Consider the following 22,382-nt stretch of genomic DNA (forward strand, 5'->3'; position numbering starts at 1 on the left):
CCACTCATCGTCGTCATCTCTAGGGTTTTACGGGAGCTCAAGGGTGTCCTCGGTCACGTGGCTCCGGCCCAGGATTTTCGCCTGGTTTCCCCCACGGCGGCGATCCGTTGGGCGAGACTTGACCCTCGCCAGATCCGACGAGGGCGAGCCTCGCCGCCTAGCACGAGGCCGCTCTCGTGGCCACTGGCGAGGTGGCCGACAAGGTCAAGGTCGACCTCACCGGTTGTCGCCTTTGGTCGGTCGCCAAGGTTCGGCGACCGGCTGGAGGAAGAAGAGGGAAGAAAAAAATAAAAAATAAAGAAAAAGAAATCAAAAAAATTAAAATATTATTAAAAGTTGTCCACGTTAGCGTCAATCAGGCCATATCAGCTGGCCGACATCCAATCAGCAAAATTAGGCCAAAATTGGCTGGAAATAACTTAATTGGTGGAGGTTCCCTGGGTACCAAAAAAAAAAAAAAAAAAAATTAATTGGCACAACGTAAAAATATTTAGGACTAAATCGGTACAAAAAAAAAAGGTTTATGACTAAATTGACATAAAGACAAGATTTATGACTTTTTTGGTACTTTTCCCAAGAGAGAAAATAAAGAGACAATTTGCAGGTAGTAGAGAATTGAGACGTCCAAGGTGTGAAAGGAAAGAAAGAGAAAGGAAAGTGGGATACGCAAGGAAAAAGAAAAAAAAAAAAAAATTAGAGGATTTTTTTTATCGGTCCTAGTATTAATTACGTTAGACAATTAATTTTTATTATCTAATTAATACCGGAGGGTCTGTTCTAGTATGGAGCTTCGTGATTAAATTGGCTCAACCACAAAACTCCATTCTACCCGACTTTTTTATCATCGTCATCATCACTAGCTTTCAGACCCGTGGTACTTTTCCATACAACAAATATAAACATAAGGAATCACATTTGGAATCTCCACAATCAATACATTATATTTACTATGGATGTATCTGTCTTTAGCTCACTTCACTTCACTTCAACTTAATAGAATTGGATTCTCATTTTGGTGGAGAAAAGATGGAAAACATACGCATATTTACCTTGCTGAGTCGCCCAATTAGATAGATCAATATCCATTATTGTCTCCCATTATGCTGTAGTACCTAACAGAAAGTAGTAAAGTACTACCTATGGAGGAGTAATGAAAGAGTTTAACTGATATATTTGTAGATCGAAAAAGCCAAAGCCAAAGCCAAAGATTGTGAGGTTCACAAAACTGGTTGAAGAATGAATTGAACTTCGATCCTTTTCATTAGCTCCACAAACATGTAAAATACATATGCGCACATATGATCAATTCACATTGAAGTCACAGAAAATGCAGTTGCCGTGCAATAATACGAGATGAAATACGTTTACTAACACTTAACTGCATCAAGAGACTCACTTATATTCAGGTTTCAGCTACCATTTTGACTTTCTTTTCTTCTTGACCGAACAGAAGTACGAAACTGTCGACTCTAATGATCTCAACGGTGACATTTAATGCTGGCATGGCTGCGTTACCTTATGAACAGAAGTAAGAAGTGCTAACACATTCTTTTCTTCTATCAGAGCGTATGCATATAAGAACCTTGATATAATATAAGCTGTGTGAAAATGTAATGAAGCATTGTCAATTATGTATTTGTTTTACACTACTGAAAAGGATAAACCCAAGGCTTCCCCATGTTAAATTTTAGAATAATAATGCATTCCTAGACTCACATGTGAAAAATGACTAATCGGTTTGGTTGACACCCTTTAATGGATGGTGAAATCTCAAAGTGAATGTATAGCGAGCCAAAGAAAATGTATGAGCCGGAATGTATATTATAATCTTAACTGAATTGCAGAATAAAAGGAGAAAAAAAGAATGCTGGAGAAACTCTATATGGTGAACTGATGCCTGAGACTTCATGAGTAGGAGGATTAGATGTTCTTCAAGTAACTGAAGTATATTCGCACGAGAAAACAAAAGGACATCTCTCAAGTACAAGAGCTTATGCATCTCCACAAAACATCAGCAATAATAATTGTTTTTAATTCTAATTATGGATCATCGTAAGTGCAGACCACCTACCAGGCTTTGCGCAAACGGTCCAAGTCCCATTCCCGTAGTAACTTTTCTATCTCGATAGCTCGAATTGCTCTCTGTAAAAACCTATTTCTGGGCTTCAAAAGTTGTGCGTGTGTGTGCGCATGCGTGAGAGAGAGAGAGAGAGAGAGAGAGAACCAATTTATTTATCTATTTTGGTATTCATATTAGTTTTTTTTTTCTTTTAAATAATTTTGGATTCGAGTTTAACATTAGATCCAATTGACTATGAAACCGCAATCAACAATATTCTGAACAGTACATACAAGAAAGTGAAAGAAGAGATAGAACTTCAACTGCTACTTTTTGGATTTGGCCCCAAAAGATGTTTCATCATTATGCATAAGGTATATACAGGGCACAAGTGCAAAATACATGTAAGCTCTCTCATTTTTGGGGCATGAACTCAAAGAAAGCTTCAGCACCTACATTATAACATTCATATGCTTGTGCTAACCAACCAATATGCTAAATGGTGCCCGTGTTCGATGCTGCTAGAGATATTGTTTTATCAGGCATAACGAACTGATCAACCTAATACAATGGTCCTATCCATTAAAAAAAATGTACGCAGAAATAAGAAGAGCCGCAGAAACTGCACAATAGAGGCATCTATATAGTGATAAACAAACATTTGTGTACAAAGAAGTATATAATGATCTACAACCATGCCCTCAAATCTTGGTACAGTTTTAATCATTACATCCTTCTTCATTCTATATATATTTTGTGGATCACTCCACCACTAGTTATTGCTTAAAATTCAAGCTATACAACATAATAGTCAAATGGTTATTTCGCCAACCTGAAATGCGTCAGAGCTGAAGTACCATCTAGTCCTTTTGAGTCATAGTATGTGACGAACTCGCGAAGAGAGATTTCCCGATACAAAGCTGGCCCGTCTTCTGATAATATTTCCTTTATTGGGCCATACGTTCTCGTCGTTGGATATAGATGAAGGGTGAAAAAGCAAGCCACAGATAATCTAGGGCCAACATGGCTTGCCAACACCCGGTGCCAGACACTTTTGAATATATCATTTGATATAAGCTGCAAAAAAGTAAAAGAGTACAGTGAATATCCTCACTTGTTAGGTGCTAGCATTATAAGTAAAACTGGGCCACAATAGACAATGATATTGCTGATTCCTGAGACCTCCAGAATCTAGCTAAGGTTTACAAATTTAGGCCATGCAAACCTACCACTGACACTGTTTGTCTAATTACATTCCTTTAACCAGTAGTTCTGAAGGTACTCTAGACTATGCTATACCGCACGTGAAAGATATGACTACTATCATACTGTGGGTCCAAGGGAGATTGTTTTGACTGATCAACGATAAGTAGTGGAAGTTTGCCACAAAACTCAGTGATAAGGAAGATTCTATAAGTGATGAGATAAGGAAGGTTTATAAAAAGTGTCAGCACATCTAGCAATTTGATTCAACTAAGCAGATTGACAAAGTTAAGGTGTTACGCACAAAATTGGTTGCCAAGAATTCAGAACTACTGAGAAGTGAGAACAACAATTATGAGTTTGAGCTCTGAAATCAACTTATCTGTCAAATTTTGTAGAAAAATTTAAACCTACTAGGAATAGGATCAAAAGCTTGCCTGAAGGAGATCACCAATGTTGACAACTAAAGCTCCAGCCACAGGCGGAACATCAACCCATTGATCTCGATAATAAATTTGAAGTCCCCCAATATGGTCTTGGAGAAGGATAGTAAGAAAGTCAGGGTCAGAATGCTTGGTGGTGCCCATGGTCAGATCAGGCTCCGGGCAAGCTGGATAGTAGTGACAGAGAAGAGCATGCCCTTTTGCGCAGTCCATTTTCACAAGATGGTCGGGTTTCAGACCAAGCGCCTCTGATAGCAATTCAAATAGGGTGTTCCCTAATGCCTTAACTTGCTTGGAATACTCCATCATCATGTCTCTGCAAAATATGCCAAATTAGACAGAGCAGAGAGTTGGCTTGCTCTATTATTCCAATTTACAAACTTGTTTTGATTAGTAAAACCATAGAACCACATCAAGTTTATAAAGGTTTCACAACCTAAGAGGTCCCCAACAAACCATTTTCTCAGGCAAATTGATTTTGTGGTCAATCCATGATTAAATTACGGAGTAGCTGCCAGATACCAAACAGTTCAACAACCCTGTCAAGCCCTTGTACTCCATTTTAATTTCTTTTAAGCAAACTACACAGAATTCTCTCTATTGCACACCTCACGTGCAGCTTATAGTAGAAGATTAGTCAGAGATTTATATGACGGTTCTGCTCAAACCGCGGGTGCTAGGAATAGATGAGTACATAAAACTCAGAACCAACAAAAGGCATTGCCCTTTTTCGAATGTCTCACATAACCGATCGAATTTTTCCGCAAAATCACCATCTTTCTTTCTTTCCTCCTCAAGATTGCCAGAGCATGATCCAGACCAGAGAATTCTACAGAGCTGATAGGCTAAACCCTGGCAGAGAAACCAGTGTAGACAATCTATACTGCAATTTAAATGCCATCCGTAAGAGCAGCCGAGGAAGAACTTAGAACCTCATTTTTTAAGTTGGCTAGTGGGAATTCAGCACCGCAGACGATGACAGTCTATAGGATAACTACAGCATCTGAAACATTTCTAAGCCAGATGAAGAACCGTCAGCAAAATGAAGCGAAGCTGAAGTAAGATCGCGATAGCAGAACAATCCGTCGTCCTTGATCACACAATAGAACTGAGAATCTTGAGAAACTAGTACCTACAGACCGGAGGCAACTCCAGAGGATCGAGCGGCTCGGGCCCCATGACGCAGAACATAGTGTCCCTCCAATTCGCGTGCTTCGACTCGTACAGATCGAAGTTGCTCGTGAACTTCACCCTCCTCCCCGCCTCCCGGCTGTAGTACCCGGCCTTCACCTCCGCCGGCAGCTCGTGGAACGCGCGCCCCGCCGCCAGCACCCCGGCCAGCACGCCCTCCGGTATCCCGTGGTTCACCACCTGGAAGAACCCGACCTCCCGCGCCGCCTCCAGGACCCGCGCCACCGCCGCCGGCCGGCCCCCCGCCGCGAGGCTCCCGAGGTCGATCACGGGGATCTCGAGCGCGGCGGGCGCGGCCGGCCCGGGGCCGGGGCCGGGGCGGTCGGCGGCGATGTCCTCCGGCGGGCGGAGGAAGAAGCGGGGGAGCCTGGCGACGCCGGAGTCGGCGAGGCCCTTGACGCCCGCCTTGGAATCGTCGAAGCGCTTCAGCTCCCGGTGGCGGTCGTAGGTCGCCGGATCGGCGTCGTGTGCATCGTCAGCGCCCACCATTTTCGGATGTGAGAGAGAGAGAGAGAGACGCTTTATCGCTTACTGCTGCTGTTCCCTGTGTTGCAGATTGCACATGCAATCCGAACACGTGTGTGTACTACTTTTGGCAAATTTGTCGTTTATAAACTTTTTTTTTTTAGAGTAATGTCGTTTATGAACTTAGGAAATATCGGTCCGACTAAAAAAAAAAGACTAAGGAAATATTGAGCCAAATGATTTTTTGACTTTCATGCAATGTATAATGCAATCACTAAATTTTTAATTTTTTTCAATATGATTTTTGAATTTTAATCCAATATGTAATATTATCGATTAACTACTTAAAATTAATGGGATAATAACATTTGATATTTTAATGTAAATTAGAGATTAATTTGAATATTTATCCAAAATTGAGGGACCACATCGATATAATTAAAAATTTCAAAAAAACATTGTTCATTCATGTAAAGTTCAAGGACTGCATTAAATAAATTAAAAGTTTAGAGATCATATTACATATTTAGCCAATATTTAAGAATTATTTGTGTTATTATCTCAAATAAGTTCGACCACTTGATTTATAACGACATTTACTAACATTTGCATATATGCCCGATATAATTTAAAAATTAATAGACACATTATACATCTCAATAATATCTAAGAGAAAAAGCAAATAAAATCTCTTGATTGTTGAGGTTAGTTTATTGACTTATACATCAAATTACATTCATATTTATAAATTAGCAATTGATGTTGATTTAGATGAAATGATCAAGTACTTTTTCGATCAATGTGAGGTAGGGTACCTAACTAATGTTAAGAGAAGTGAGGACGATTGGAGCTTTGTGATGATGATGATATGGCCCAACCATAGAACTCCATTCTACTGAACATTTGATATTTTAATGTAAATAAGAGATTAATTTGAATATTTATCCAAAATTGAGGGACCACATCGATATAATTAAAAATTTCAAAACGACATTGTTCATTCATGTAAAGTTCAAGGACTGCATTAAATAAATTAAAAGTTTAGAGATCATATTACATATTTAGCCAATATTTAAGAATTATTTGTGTTATTATCTCAAATAAGTTCGACCACTTGATTAATAGCGACATTTACTAACATTTGCATATATGCTCAATATAATTTAAAAATTAATAGACACATTATACATCTCAATAATATCTAAGAGAAAAGCAAATAAAATCGCTTGATTGTTGAGGTTAGTTTATTGACTTATACATCAAATTACATTCATATTTATAAATTAGCAATTGATGTTGATTTAGATGAAATGATCAAGTACTTTTTCGATCAATGTGAGGTAGGGTACCTAACTAATGTTAAGAGAAGTGAGGACGATTGGAGCTTTGTGATGATGATGATATGGCCCAACCATAGAACTCCATTCTACTGAACTTTCTCGGCAACGATTCTTGAACCGTAATTGCGGGCTCAACAAATGACTGGCATCCTTTCGTGCAAGACCTCTCAACGAAGGACATGACAAATATCCAATCATGTGTTGCATATATATTATTTTTGGTTAATGTCATGAAAATATTTAAATTAATATATCTATAATAAACTTATCCCAACTTAATTTTTTGACTACAAAAAATCACAAATTGATATACATGTAATAAATTTATCCCAAATGACCATAAAAATCCTAAACCGATGTACTTATGATAAATTTACTAGCTCAACCACCAAAAACACAAAAAAGTTATATTTGTGACAAATATAACCCCTATCTAATTTAGCAACTTGACAATAAAATTAAACCGAAATTAATATAATAAGCATACCAATTTATGATAAATTTATCAAAAGTGTATTAGTTTGGCATTTTAGTGGTCAAAAAATTAATTTGATGTAAATTTATCACGAGTATACCAAGATAGAGTTTTTAGGGTATTAACCTTTTTTTTAACAAGAATTTGCATTTGTTATGAAATCTTTCAATGAATTGTAACAAACGAATGGTAAAACCACAAACTTGTACATCTGTCACTTATTACATGTTATCTAATTCATTAATTTGAAAGTAAAATTTAATGAAAATTAACAGAAAATGAATTTGTCACAAATGTACCGATTTGAAATTTTTTATAATAAAAAAATAAGTTATGGGTAATTCATTATGGATATATTAATTTGGGTTATTCATGACATTAGCTCTTATTTTTATCACAACACCAACATCAGCCATTATAAATATAATTACTCTAATAAATTCATTTATTTGTCTATCTTGGTATCGATAGTTACTTTATCCTTTTAAATAATTTTGAATTCAAGTTTAAATATGGAACGTAAATGGCTATGAAATAGCAATCCTCAATATACGAAACAGGGCATCCAAGAGAGCTAAAAGAAGAGATAGAACTTTAACCGCTACTTTCTGTATTCGGCCTAAAAATGATGTTGCATCATCATTTCAAAACTTGAAGTTTTCGACTGAGTGAAAACGAATTAGGTACTCAATTACATAAAAAATAAAAGTGTAATTACTTGCGATACCGTCAACCCTAACATCTTTATATGTTGTAGTTATATTTATGTATCCTTTATTATATGAATAAACAGATAAAGTTATTAAATTTAAAATCATAGTCCATCCTAAGAATATAGCTAGAGTTCCAACTTAATAAGTTTCGAGTTCACTGTGTTGACCGATCAAGACAAGTTGAGTCGAGCTCTACTTTACCAAACCTTTATTCAAGTCGACCTGGAGTTAAAAAAAAAAATCAAGCTCGATTTACCTTGAGCAGAGTGTCAAGCCTTGAAGATTGGAGTCGAGCTAAGCCCCAGCATTGAACTATGTACTAACTCGACTCGACTCGACTCCACTCGATTCGATTGTACCACTAGATCAAACATATCTCCAATCATGCAAGAATATATCGATTTTAACCCCCACCCATCTCCACCAATGCCGCCCGCACCAATGCCATGCTGCCACCCTAACCACCTAGGTCGCCGAGCAAACATGTGGTAATAGAGACGGTTGCGAAGTCAGGGAGTGGTGAGCACTATTTACTGGATACAAGGTCAGCAGCTCTCTGAGCTGCAATGACAACACATTTGGAACTAAAGAAAACCATTGAGTTGGACATATGGCCTGAATTTGTCATCCACGCCCGTTCTGCACCAACAAACTTCAGACTTATTACTCTTCATAACTTTAAATGATCTACTGCAGAAACCCCGTCATGGCCTTTTGAGCATACGTATTTGACATAGGGCCCATTTGGTTCGGCTTTTGGGAAATGTCTTTGGCCAAATGTAAATATTTTTAGGATAAAATGAGTTTTCGAGAATACTTGACTGTTTGGCAAATTACACATTGAAAGTTGCTTGTGCAAAAATACCATTTGACAAAATTTATTTCAAATGGGCTTTTGCTTTTAATTTTTTTTTTTTTAAAATCTAAAATCAAATCCGGGTAGCCGGCGATGCCGGACGGCCAAATTTGGCCGTCCCGACCGCCCGAGGTCATGACCTCGAAGCGGCGACGCCGTCGCCGCGACCTCAAGCGCCTAGAGGCGCAGAGGCCAGATCTACGGGTCGTCGACGGCGAGATCCGCGGCCCGAGGTCGCACACCCCGAGTGTTGCGCACGGCGCGACCTCAAGCATCGCCGTCTGGAGGCGCCTGAGGTCATAGAGGCTAGACAGCCAGATCTGGCCTCCGGACCGCTAGATCTAGCGGCCTAAGGTCGCGCGGACCTCAGGCGACAGTGTGACCTAGACGGCGCGGACCTCAGGTGGCGACGCCGCCTGGGTCGTGCGTCACGGCACCCCCAGACGGTGGTCACCGGTGACGCACAACCCTCAGGCGGCAACGGCAATGGTTGCCAGAGAAGCTCGGTGGCCGGAAAGAAGAAGAAGAAGACGACGGAAAAGAAAAATGATGAACGGTAGGCGTTGCATTTCCCAAATGCCGAATGCCCAATGCTACCCCTCCCCAGCATTGGCATTGAGCATTCCGAATGCTCATACTTGGGCAAAGGAGCTTCCAAATAATTTGCCAAATACTAAAATTTTCCCCCAAGGGACTTTGGGGGTCCAAGGGGCTTTGGGAATGCCCAACCAAACACCCCCATAGTCTTTTGTAGTCATTTCTCGATAGACTGGAGGGTTTTCTTCGGATAACAACTCCTTGATTGGCCCATACTTTCTGGGAGAATCATCTTGCCCAAAATGCGTTTTAAAGAAGCAGGCCACCGAGATCCTCGGTCCGATAATCTTTGCCAGTACTCTGTGATAGACGTTTTTGAACTTACCACTGGCAAATAGCTGCACAAAAGATAGCCCAATCTATTAGCTAATCTATCTTCTCTCCCTCAGAATGTCAAATCCACGGATGCAGATAGTTTTCTACACTTTCAAGAACGATACTAATAAGTGAGCCTACCCAGCGATTTTCATGGAGGACTTGAAGGCCGCCGGTCTGGTCTTGCAACACCACTGTGGGGAAGGCGCTATCAGTGTGCTTGCTCAGACCTTGAGTCAAGTCCGGCTCAGGACATATCGGATAGTAGTGTCCGATGAAGTACAGTCCTTTGGCGCAGCCCATGTCTTTGAGATGCTTGGGATTCCGTCCCAGAGCTTCCGATAGCAATCCGAAGATGGTAATCCCCAGTCTCATCAGAGCACGCAGATAATTGAATCATGCATCTTACGTTCGTGAATGTTGTGAAATGGAGCATCAGCTTTTTTGCGACCAGGTTACCAGCAACCTTTAGGAAGCTCTTCTGGATTCGGCGGGTGAGGAACCATAGCGCAGCACAGCGAAACCCTCCAATTCGCGACCGGTGCTCTGTAGAAATCAAAGTTGGTGTACTAGACCATGATCACAGAGATAACACAACAGATACACCACTTCTCGAGCCCGGAAAAATCACAGCCAGTGAAAGAATGGGAACTAGACCACGATCATCTCCCAAAGACTTTAAAAAAAAAAAAAAATGAAGAAAAAACGATGTGATCAGAGACTACTACCAGTTCATCAACTCAACCAAAAAAAGGAAAAAAACAAAAACAAAAAGATAGAACCGGATCAAATGGCATCAATGAGAAGGAAAATGAGTAATAGGACAAATACTTACAAAGCAGAATTAGAGATAGCTTCACCATATGGCCAGATGACTCGAGGTAAATAGGTAGTAAACTGAATCCAGAACATTCATTTTTAGATAAGAATTAGGTTACCATAGTGAAAACATGGTAGTGCTCGGCATTACTACAGGTTGTCCATAGTACCAGAAACAGGACATAAGTACTTGCTTCCAGAACATTCATTTTAAAACAAGAGCTAGGTTACTATACCAAAAACTCAGAAGTGCTCAGCATTACTACAGGTTGTCAATAGTACCAGAAACTGGACATAAGCATACTTACTTCTAGATCTAATGGCATTTCCGATAACCATGCTGTCAACTAATTTAAAGAAAAATATCAAAAATACTTCCAAGTGCAGCCAATCGAAACATAATTCCACCAGGATCACTCCCTTGAAAAATTCTGCATATGTGACACCAACTCCCGGAGTAGAAATTGGAAAAAGAAGTTCAAAAGAAACACCAAAAATTTGAAGCACAGGAAAGGGGGTGACCATTGTGGGTGCTTAGGACAGGAACGACTCAGGGAATCCCTTCTAGTAGGAGTGTAATATGTCCAGCCGCCAGTTCTGTGTTCTCAGTGAAGAATCTGTAACAATAGGAAAGATAACAAAATTGCAAATTGGATTTGTAAGAAAAAGGTATTAAACACTAAACATACCACATAAGTTAGTTCATGTTTCTGGAAATTTATTGAACAGGGTTAGTCATTCATTGACCGAGAGATCCACATCGACTTTCAAAGTAAGACATCTTCCTGAGGAGAAATTGGTACTCCTTGACAAGTTTTGGAGTGTAATTGGAGAATCCATGTGCAGGGATTGAGGAAACTTGTGGCCAAGTAATTCACAATGTCAATAAACAGGATATGAAAATCATTTGTGAGGCAAATTAGACCAGGAGAAGATTAAAATAAGAGCATCCAGAAGAGAGAACTCCCTGAAGTAATTACAGTGTGAACCAAACAAATTGAATGGAGACATGGATAATCTGAGCTGCCATAATATTGGTGAATCATTGCAATCAATACCCCACATCGCAAGTGTAAGGTTGAATCATCTGATAGAGATAAGGTACATAGTCAGACAACTGCTGAATAGGTCCATGCGTTTCACCCAGGCAATTTTATTAATTAAAATGATCAGAGGGAAACTTGAACCAGATAATGTTGATGAACCTCAAGACATTCATACAAATTCAATCAGGACCTGAACCAATTCTGTTCTCGCACCCAGATACTACAAAATCCGTGCCTTTGAGGGCAATATAACAAATCAAACGAAACTGTTTGACAATTCCAAGCAGAAGAAAAATGAACACAAACCAAGGTATAGCCAATGAGAAAAGGATGCATTCAGAACCATAAGTTAAATTATCTGGCAAGCAAATCATCAACAACAAAAGGATCATGTTGCAAATGTTGATCTTATTTATAAATAGATTCAACAGCTGTGCTTGATGTGTAAAATAGGTCATACATACGAATTAGTATCACCATCCAAATACTGAAATATCATAAGAAATCAGAAGGAAAAGTTAGAAACTTTCTGCCCGGCATCACAGAGACAATGCAACAGATCACCACTTCTTGAACCCAGCAAAATACTACTGAAAAGAATTGGAACTAGACCATGATCATCTCCCAAAGATTAAAAAAAAAAAATGAAGATAAAAAGATGTGATCAGAGACTACTACCAGTTCATCATCTCAACCAAAAAAGAAAAAGAGAAAAGGACGGCAACGATTGTCACCATTCATCATCCTCAAGGATACTGCCAATCCACTGAACAACAAAAAGGTTCAGAATAAGCCATGTAAAACGACAACACATTGAGCAGTTGAGGAATCGATGGATGATCGAAGGATGAGATTTGAACCAAAAAATTCTGATGACTACTGGCATCGTCCCAGAGAGGCCAAGCTTCAGACCATTAAAACAATTGATCAGAAACAGAGACGAGAGAAGAGACCCATCTTCTCCGCAGAGGATTTTGCAGAGGCCCATCACGCGAGAGAGAACAAATGAGAGAGAGACTGACCAGCTCGGTGTGATTATAGTTCCCATGAGGAGCAGAGGAAGGACGACGGTTGGGTTATAATAGGAAGGAGACGTTTATAACAGTCATCTTTTTGTTTTTTTCGTGATCAAAAGAGGGTATTTTGAATTTTTGAGTTCGAAATACAAATCATATACCTCTAAAATATTATTTTTGTAAATCATATATGATACATTATTATATTATACTCTACTTCCTAATTATAGTTCTAACTAACGTAAATGAAGCAACACGGTTTTTTTATGGCTAAGAAATAGACAGCAGCTGGTCAGAGAGAAAGCAATGCCAATGATAATGTTGATGAACCTCAAGACATTCATACAAATTCAATCGGAGCTGAACCAATTCTGTTCTCGCAATAGACTGCCTGGATACTACAAAATCCGTGCCTTTTAGGGCAATATAACAAGTCAAACGAAATTGTTTGACAATTCCAATAAGAAAAAAGAACATAAACCACCCTTTTATAGCCAATGAGAAAAAGATGATTCAGAACCAAAAGTTAAATTATCTGGCAAACAAATCATCTACAACAAAAGGATCATGTTGCGAATGTTGATCTTATTTATAAATAGATTCAACAGCTATGCTTGATGGGTAAAATAGGTTATAAATACGAATTAAAATCACCATCCAAATATTGAAATCACAGAGCAACAGATACACCACTTCTCGAGCCCGGAAAAATCGCAGCCAGTGAAAGAATTGGAACAAGACCACGATCATCTCCCAAAGACAAAAAAAAAAAAAAAAATGAAGAAAAAACGATGTGATCAGAGACAACAACCAGTTCATCAACTCACCGACTAACAGAAAGGTTCAGAATAAGCCACGTAAAGCAACAACGCAAGCAAGCGACCAGTCGAGGAATAATAGATGATAAAAAGGACGAGCTCAAACCGAATAAATCCGATGACCAAGCGCAAAACCCTCACGACTCTCCGCAACACGTCAAACAGATGCTTCGTAAATCAGACCAAGCAAGCAATCGGACCCGATCGAACCACGAAGCAATCGATCAGAAACAGAGACGAAGGAAGAGATCCATCTTGTCCGAAGAGGATTTTGCGGAGGCTCGTCACGCAAGAGAGAGAACGAAAGAGAGAGGAGAGGACGACGATCTTGTTGTAATAGGAAGGAGTTTTTTGTTGGTATTTTGAATTTTTGAGTTCAAAATACAGGCCATATACCTCCGAAAATTAATATTAGATTACTTTTTCCATGTGAAATTAGTTGTCTTTTTCTATAGAGGTTCTTTGAGATTTTATATGTTTTTATATAGTATGAAATCAAATCATTAGAAATAATTTTGATTATTATGTCACTATAGCATAAATTTATTGGTTCTCGGTATTATGTTATGCTTCAAATTAAGAAAAGTAAATTTTGGATACTCGATATTATAATATTTTGTGACAAACTTATCTTATATTATTTTTTGTTAAATTTTATTATTAAATTATCGAGTTGAATGTCACATGATGGTTGACTAGTACACCGATTTGAGATTTTACTCACTCTTTATCATAATTATGTTATTTTTGTGATTTTTTTAGTAGTATTAATCCAATTTAATGGATAATACATATTGTTGTTTTGTTGACAATCAAAAAAAATTTTGAAAAAATTTATTACAAGTATATTAGTTTATGATTTTTTTTTACATTAACTTGAAAAAAACATAGGAAATATAAAAAAAAAATGACACATGAGTCTTCAAATATAATCCAATGCATAATGCGATTCGTGAATTTTAGCTCGATATGTAATATCATCTTCAAATTTTTAATTTTTTTCTGTGTGATTATTGAATTTTAGTTCTCCAAAATTTTAATAAATTCTATGTTGTCCTTAAACTTAAAATAAAATAAAAATGATATTGAATATTTTTATATAATTCATGAAGTCAATGAGTGGCCTCAGCCATCCGAGCGATCTTTGGAGCGCTCTCTCATGGCGGACAAAAGATCGGCTTCTTCTCCACTCGAACACTTCGACCCCCCAAGTACTGCGAAGGCTTGCGGCTCTGTTCTTCTGCATGGGGGACTCCACTTTCTAACAGAAAGAAAGAGGAACGATAAAAGCACATGGGGCTTGCACCCTCACTCTAGCCGACTTCGTTTCCCTCTTTTTTTCTTCTCGATATATTTCGCTTTCCTTCGAAAAATAATATTTTTTTTTTGCCAAATTACTTTCGAGATTTGTTTTCTTTTCCCCATTTTGTTATAAACTATCTATACGCAAAATGAATTCTAATTTTATATATGAGTGTTGCACTCATCTCAAATTTAATTTCGTATTCTAACAAAATTGAAATCAGTACTCATATGATATATTTACTCTCAACTAATAATTTTTTGGAGCTTTTATGAAAAGACGTTTAGCTAAATAGATTTTCCATTCTAAAAATTTAAAGAGCTAAGGCCTTTTGATATAAACAAATTAGTTTGAGGATAAATATGGCAGGAACGTCATGGAGTTGAAATCGTTTTGTGATATTGATCCTATATTGAATTACGAAACATGTGAATATTAAACTTGCACTGTACATGAATACGTGATATTTCGAAAGCTCGAATTTCCTTCTTCTTTTTTCTCAAAAGTCTTGAAGGTGTTTTGACCGTAACGCGACGCGGTGGTGAAAATCTCTGGCAAGAGATGTACAATCTGACACCTGAAATGTGGCAGGTTGGCTTTCCTCCTTCCTTTTTTTTTTTTCATTTTATTTTTCTTTTCGGTTGACTCGCTCTCCAAAATGAGTGCGGCACACGCGCTACTGTGAACGCCTCTTTTGTGGCCGGTAGTATTGGCACGCGCTAGCGGTGCGAATGAAGGGAAGCGACGGGAGAAGGACATTGCGGTTTTCACCGGCATACATTCTTCCCCCCCAACTTCCCAGACGGGACGCCGGGCGGCACTAAAGTTCCAAAACCAATCAAGTTGGATTGACTCAAATTGGATAAAAACGTAATCCAGTTAAGCTCCCGCTATTGTGACATCCTGATTTTAAGATCCTGATTTCGATTTGATAAGTTGGGCATTTCATCGACGTGCCTATAGCACTATTCTCTGGGATAGCCACTTATAAGATAACTAGCCTATTCGGTGAAGCCGTTAAGAGATTTTAACGTAATAAATTTGAGAATTCGATTAGAAATCGGCTGCTCAACCGTCTTCAGTCTGCAGGGTCATTATATCACAAAATCTAATCGAAATCGGAGATATGTCGATTCGACTAAGATAAGTGATTAGAGTGTGGGTGACCGCTATTGTGACATCCTGATTTTAAGATCCTGATTTCGATTTGATAAGTTGGGCATTTCATCGACGTGCCTATAGCGCTATTCTCTGGGATAGCCACTTATAAGATAACTAGCCTATTCGGTGAAGCCGTTAAGAGATTTTAACGTAATAAATTTGAGAATTCGATTAGAAATCGACTGCTCAACCGTGCTAGTCTGCAAGGGTCATTATATCACAGTCGAAAATCTATCAGAAATCGGAGATATGTCGATTCGACTAAGATAAGTGATTAGAGTGTGGGTGATTCCACCAGATTGCAAAATTCTCGTCGATTGGCACTAGATCAATTTTTCTGTCGTTTTTTTTTACCTTGTGTTTGTATTTGAAACCTCGAGATTTTCACGACTACCGAGATCGCCAATGTATCGAAGAGGTATGTTGTGACTTGAATAAAATCGACCACGGGTCAATTGCACCAAAAATTATTAAAAGCTATTCGGTAGGTTAGGTCACACTAAAATCACATCAGATTGAAATTAACCACGAATTTGAACATAATTTCATAAATTAAAAGTTCTGTTATGTCACAACTAATTTTAGAAACGTCGACTCATCTTTCAAGGAATTTTCGGCGAGTTCAGAATTTTTACAGAAAATCGATTCGAACGATTTGGAAAACAAACGGAAATTCGGATTGGCCAATTTGAAGGGATTTTTGGCCTCCTAGGTGAGCTACTTGGTGAAAGGAAATTGCATGGGCTTTTTTTCAACAAAATTGGACATCAATCGGAGAGATTTGTTAAGAAATCGGATTTCCGAAAAAATGAAATAGAATTCAGAATTGAGAGAAATGACCAATTTTGCTGCCCGAGACTTGTTATTTGGGGGAATTATGACACAAGAAAGCAAGTGGGGATCAAATAGTTTAGCATGGAGATTTTAGGACCGAATTGGATAGAAATAAAAAGTCCAATTTGCGAATTCGAAGGTCGGTATGAGAGGCTGCAACTTTTGGCACCAAAGGGGATTATTTGTGGAATTTCATGGGCTTAAAAGCTTAAGTGTTCGCCCATCCATCTCCACGTTCGAAGCAGCTCAAGATTTCAGCCCATTTCTAGCATTTGTTTCAACGATCCAGCGAGCCCAACAGCTGCAGTTCAGCCCGTCAAGCCGAGCCCACACCACCACCCACGGCCGCCAAGATTGGTCCCAAGTCGTGGCCAAACCAGCCGCCCGTTGCAACTCCTTGGGCCCAAGATCTGGAACCGAAACCAACAAGGGTTTGTAGGCATCAAGGCCCATTTTTAGGCCTGTCCCGGCTTCGCTTGGTACCCCTGCTTTGGAGTTTGTGGTCCGTTTTCGCATCCCTGTCGCAGTGGGCTCACCGGCCCATTAATCCATTGAGTTAACTCACTAATCCTCGCTTAGGGAGCTAATGACGCTTAAGGGTTGTTTAGTTTAAGGTAAGCTTGGTTTAGGTGGTTAGTTAGAACGGATTAGTGAATTAGTTGATCGTTAATGCATGTTAGGTGGTTAAAGTAGTGTAATTAGCAATTAGATAAGTTGTAGTATTTATCTAGTGAGGTTTAGAAATTTTCTGAACCTGAATCAGTATTTATTTAGGCTTTTCCAGCCTAAGTGGCATTTATCGGCATTTATTAATTAATTTCCATAATTATTTAATTAATTATTATTTTCTGTAAATTAGATCGGGATAGCCGGTACCCAGAATTTTGTACTGATTGCAATGGTGTGATTGATTTATCTATTTGCCTGCTATTTTTTACAATTTGAGTGTTGATTGCAATTTTGAGGTATTTATCCCAAAATTTATTATTTTCAGAAAATAACCGAGCGTTGGTTTACAACACCAAAAATATTTTGGTGGACTATATTAAATAATAGGATTTATGGAAAGGAAAATATTGTATTTTGGCTAAGGCCAATCGTGCACCCACATACAAGTATTTTTATCGGGTATGATAAAAGTAGAGAAATTATTGGTTGATTAGAATGGTATACTGTATCAGCCTGCAGGTTTGATACATCAGCTTAGAGTGAGCAGTATACCCTAAGTATCGCACAGCTTCAATGAGCATTAAGAATCGCACAGCTTCAGTGAGCATTAGCAGTATACTATATCAGCCTGAGGGCCTTGATATGTCAGCTTAACGAGAGCAGTATACTCTATTATTAGCCTTAGGGCAAGCTATACTATTTATCTTCAACTTAGGGTGAGCAGTCCTTGATGAGCTCAGACTTTATAGATAGTATCGATTGGATTGACCGTGTGATGGTCTTAATGACATGAAATTGACTGAGTCGATTGATCGATGACTCGATCCGATATGATGATTTGATTTGTTGATGTGATTCGATGAATTGCAAAATGTATTGACTTGTAGGAAGGAACAGAGATAAAGGTAAGTCATCTGACTCATGTTTGTGCTTAGGCAGCCCTTGGGGCGTATTTCCTTCCTAGTCAGGACTTAGGGGGTGAACTGGCTAAGACGTTGTCTCACTCTGTTGTGGGATAACATTTTCAGGTTCTTAGATGATGAATCCCCCCCGAGCATCATGGTCATCCCATGAGGGTTATCGAGTGGGTCTCTAGCTTCCCCGATCCTGGAAGTTTTTGGGTCTATGAGTTTGTTGTAACCACTATCTCGGTTGAAGAGGTTCCACATTAGGAGATACCTAATCGATTTAGGGCGTGGTATTGCTACGCTCCCAACGGTGTTAGGCTAGGTCCCCTTATGACTTTTGATATACTCGCTGTGGTAATCGATGCTGCTCTAGACAAGAATCCAGCTGACCCTCTGGATGGCGTAGTGGAGAACCCGTTGTCTCGTCTTGAGGATCGACTGCTTTTGTAGACCTTGTAAATACCGGCTAGCATGTATAAAACATAGTCTACTATGTATAAAAGTGTGGTTTGGATTTTAAAAATTTTGACCCTACTTTTCTATCACATCTTGTTGTTATTTTGGGATTAATTATTTGCTTCCACATGCGCATTAAAAAGAATGGGTTGGCGATGCGTCCTAGGACGTCGCTATTTAATCGACTACTGAGAGATGGGCACGTGTTCGAGGATTGGGGCGTGACATCCCCGTTTAGTGGTATCATAGTAGGTTGGTGTTTATAGTAATAAGGTATGATGAGTCATAGGATAGTTAGTAGGAAATGCCTTTATTTCATGCCCGTGCATGTCTGTGATAGCTGATTGGTAGAATTGTTTGTTTGGTATGGATCACTCGAATTCTAATATAGTATTGGAATCGGAAAACAAGTGTCTATAAGAGCCTGTAGTATGAGTGATCAGAAACTAAAGACTCCTAGTAAGAGGGTAGTAGCCTCTGTGACTCGGGGTAGAGCACTAACATGGGTCGGTACTCGAGGTAGAGCGCAGGCTCAGGCCAATGCGAGTGTAAGAGTACCGCCGCAGGTCGGTACTAGTGTAGCAGCACCGAGCGATATTAGGTTCGATGGGATCGTTCAGGCGCTAGTGTTCCTTGGAAATTTGTTGGGCCAACAAACACAAGATCGAGCCGCCATTATTGCCGCTGTCACGGCCGTCATCAATGTTGTAACCGCTGTTGTTACCGCACCTGCTAAGGTCCAGCAAGGAGATGTGATCTGGGAGCGAGCCGTTGCGTTCGAGTCGAGGTTTAAATCCAATAGGGATGGAAACCGGTTTGGAAAGAAGCCCATGACCAGAGAAAGATATTCTATCTCACACAATAGGAAAGGTGGGATAGACAAGTCAGCGTCGAGTCAGAATGTCATGTGTTGCTTCTATGGAATGCGACATGGAACGGCCCCGTGCCATTTTAGGATGGGTGCTTATTTTGAGTGGGACCAACAGGGTCACCTAGTCAGAAACTATCCTAAAAGGTCAATGGGACCACATAAGCTACTGCTGTCACCATTGATGGGACAGATCAAAGGGAATGCGCCGTAAAACACATAGAGGGGTATTTGGAATAGACCCCTGGTGCAAGAAATAATGCATGCTATCACTTGACAAGAGATAGATGACTCACTAGATGTGTGCCGAGTTTGTAGAAAGAAGCGTTGATCAATCCAGTGTCCCAGTATAACGGGAGTGTGCTATAGATGTGTCTAGCACGGCCATCAGGTGAGGGACTCTTAGTGTGAATCCAAAGGAGCATAAGTATTGTTACCGCAGTTAGAACGCCATTAAGATGGCAAAAGGGACAAGAATTGAACTGACCAGGAACCAATCAGAGGAAGAATGTTTTTGGGGTGATTTTATCAGAGTAGCGTAGTAGAATCTTGGGGTTAAGTTTGTGGAATTTCAGTCCGTTGTGTTAAGGTTGCAGGAGAAGAACCATTGACTAGAGTTGTACTTGACTAGTTGCTTATGTATAACTTTGACGTCATATGTGAAAAGAGTTGGCTCCTGAAGCATCTAGTGGTAATGAATTGATGTCGTGGAGTAACCTAGCTTAATCCGTTAGCATGTGGAAGTTTCGAGTTCATTGGAAATCGAGGAGGACCCTCGATTTCCTTAATCTTGTCGCTTGAGGCAACCCGTTTGTTAGACTGGGGTTGCCAAGGTTACTGGGCGATTGTCATAGATAAGACAGTTGAGGAACTGAAAATTTAGGACATCTTAGTAGTCCAAGAATTTCTAGATGTGTTTCCACAGGAATTGTCAGGCCTATCGTTGGAAAAAAAGATATAATTCGCAATCGAGTTAGCACTCGGGACAGAGCCACTCTCTAAGGCTTCTTACCACATGTCGTTGTTTGAGTTGAAAGAACTGAAGGTGCAGATTCATGAATTGATGAATAAGGGATTTATATGTCTCAGTGTATCACCATGGGAAGCACCGGTTTCGTTGTGGAAAAGAAAGATGATTCGTTGCGCCTGTGCATCGACTTGAGGACATGGTATTATTAGTTGAGGATCAGAAAGGAGGATATATCGAAGTCAGTGTTTAGTACTCGAGGCGACTAGTGCGGGAGTTCTGTAATGCCATTGGGTTTGACGAACGCCCCAGCTGTTGTCATGAATTTGACAAGCCGAGTGTTCAAAGAATATCTAAATCAGTTTGTGATTGTGTCTATCAATGATATTCTGGTGTATTCAATGAGTGCTGAGGAGCATGAGAGTCATCTAAGAATGGTACTTCAGACTCTGAGGATTCATGGATAGTGTGCTAAGTTAAGTAAGTGTGAGTTTTGGCTGACTCGTATTGTGTTCCTAGACCATGTGATTTCATGTGAAGGAATCTCCGTGGACCTGACCAAGATCGAAGCAGTTATCAGTGGACCAAGACCGACAACAATATCAGAGATCAGAAGCTTCTTGAGTTTGGCAAGCTACTATAGAAAGTTTGTGGAAAGATTTCAGCTTTAGTGTCGCCATTGACTCAACTTCTGAAGAAGGAAAAAATGTTTGTGTGGACGGATAAGTGTGAGCGTAGTTTCCAAGAGCTTGAGTAAAAGCTGACTACTGTACCGGTGTTGACCATTCCACCTGGTCCTGGAGGGTACGAGATCTATAGTGATGCGTCATTTAGAGGATTGGATTATGTGCTAATGTAACATGAGGTTGTTGCATACGCCTCTTGTTAGTTAAGACCTCATGAATTGAATTACCCGACGCCCAACTTAGAACTTGCACCAATCATTTTTGCTCTGAAGATTTGGAGACAATGTTTGTGTAAAGGAAGATTCCAGATCTTCACTAACTATTAAAGTCTCAAGTATTTATTCTCTCATAAAGTGTTGAATATGAGACAGCGCCGCTGGATGAAACTTTTGAAGGATTATGATTGTGATACTTTGTATCACCCGGGAAAGGCGAACAAGGTTGTCGATGCACTGAGTCGGAAGTCTTCAGTTGCGTAGATGTTATCAAAGAATGAGTTTTACTTGAGAGAATGTGGGATTTAGTTTTCAATTGAGGTAGGCCACATTTTGAATCTTTTGGCCACCCTCAGAATTGAGTTGGAAGCGCAGATCAAAATTTAGACGCTTTAGTGGACAGACCTAGGGATTCAAAAGATCTTGTAAGAAACACCAATAAGAGAAAAGCTAACTTTTAGAATTCTGAAGACAGAACACTAAGGTTCCGAGGACGATTGTGTGTACTTGACGATGTAGCACTCAAGGAAATTTTTTTGTCAGAAGCTCATCGTAGTAGTTGCAGCATTCATCCTGGCAGTACGAAGGTGTATTGGAATTCGCATCAACACTATTGGTGGTCCGGTATGAGGACGAACACCCCAATCATGTAGCTAAGTGTCTGACGTGTTAGCGAGTGAAGGCACAACTTTGTAAGCCAAGAGGACTCTTGTAACTTCTCGAGATCCCATAATGGAAATGAGTGCACATCACGATGGACCTTGTGACGGGCTTATCAAGGAACTGAAGGGGTAATGATTCCATTTGGAGTAGTGGTCGACAGATGGACGAAGCCGACTCACTTCATCGCTGTATGGAATGATCTTGATTTGAATAGGCATGCAGAAGTATATGGGCATCAGATAGGTCATCTGCATGGAGTGCCAGTGACGAATTTATATCAGATCTAGATCCGAGGT

General features: G+C 39.6%; 2 protein-coding genes across 5 annotated transcripts; both read right to left on the bottom strand.

Annotated features, from left to right (window-relative positions):
* Window positions 1–2,651: 2,651 nt before the first annotated feature.
* Window positions 2,652–5,424, bottom strand: LOC104414529 (1-aminocyclopropane-1-carboxylate oxidase homolog 1). The gene is made up of 3 exons (XM_010025678.3): window positions 4,838–5,424; window positions 3,700–4,021; window positions 2,652–3,136 (listed from the first exon to the last, which is right to left on the bottom strand). Exons 1-3 carry the CDS (start codon window positions 5,383–5,385, stop codon window positions 2,879–2,881), a joined length of 1,128 nt encoding a protein of 375 aa, XP_010023980.2. The 5' UTR covers window positions 5,386–5,424; the 3' UTR covers window positions 2,652–2,878.
* A 3,868-nt stretch (window positions 5,425–9,292) lies between these two features.
* Window positions 9,293–13,681, bottom strand: LOC120286758 (deacetoxyvindoline 4-hydroxylase-like). Of its 4 annotated transcripts, none has more exons than XR_005545469.1 (3): window positions 11,166–13,681; window positions 10,999–11,093; window positions 9,293–10,203 (listed from the first exon to the last, which is right to left on the bottom strand). XR_005545469.1 is itself a non-coding variant. In XM_039299248.1 (3 exons), exons 2-3 carry the CDS (start codon window positions 10,030–10,032, stop codon window positions 9,378–9,380), a joined length of 537 nt encoding a protein of 178 aa, XP_039155182.1. In that variant the 5' UTR covers window positions 10,033–11,093; window positions 13,463–13,681; the 3' UTR covers window positions 9,293–9,377. The 4 variants fall into 4 exon arrangements, 1 of the variants encoding a protein (XP_039155182.1); XM_039299248.1 differs by having other exon boundaries at window positions 9,293–9,680; window positions 9,799–11,093; window positions 13,463–13,681; XR_005545467.1 differs by having other exon boundaries at window positions 9,293–11,563; window positions 13,463–13,681.
* Window positions 13,682–22,382: the final 8,701 nt, after the last annotated feature.

This window comes from Eucalyptus grandis, chromosome 8 (genome assembly GCF_016545825.1).
Source record: "Eucalyptus grandis isolate ANBG69807.140 chromosome 8, ASM1654582v1, whole genome shotgun sequence".
NCBI classification, from domain to species: Eukaryota; Viridiplantae; Streptophyta; class Magnoliopsida; order Myrtales; family Myrtaceae; genus Eucalyptus; species Eucalyptus grandis.

Coding starts and splice junctions, on each gene's coding strand:
- LOC120286758 (XM_039299248.1), bottom strand. CDS start 10,032: ATGAGACTGGGGATTACCATCTTCGGATTGCTATCGGAAGCTCTGGGA. Junction 9,681..9,798: donor TCCTCCATGAAAATCGCTGG/GTAGGCTCACTT, acceptor TCTTTTGTGCAG/CTATTTGCCAGTGGTAAGTT.
- LOC104414529 (XM_010025678.3), bottom strand. CDS start 5,385: ATGGTGGGCGCTGACGATGCACACGACGCCGATCCGGCGACCTACGAC. Junction 4,022..4,837: donor GAGTTGCCTCCGGTCTGTAG/GTACTAGTTTCT, acceptor CATATTTTGCAG/AGACATGATGATGGAGTATT. Junction 3,137..3,699: donor ACATTGGTGATCTCCTTCAG/GCAAGCTTTTGA, acceptor ACTTTTTTGCAG/CTTATATCAAATGATATATT.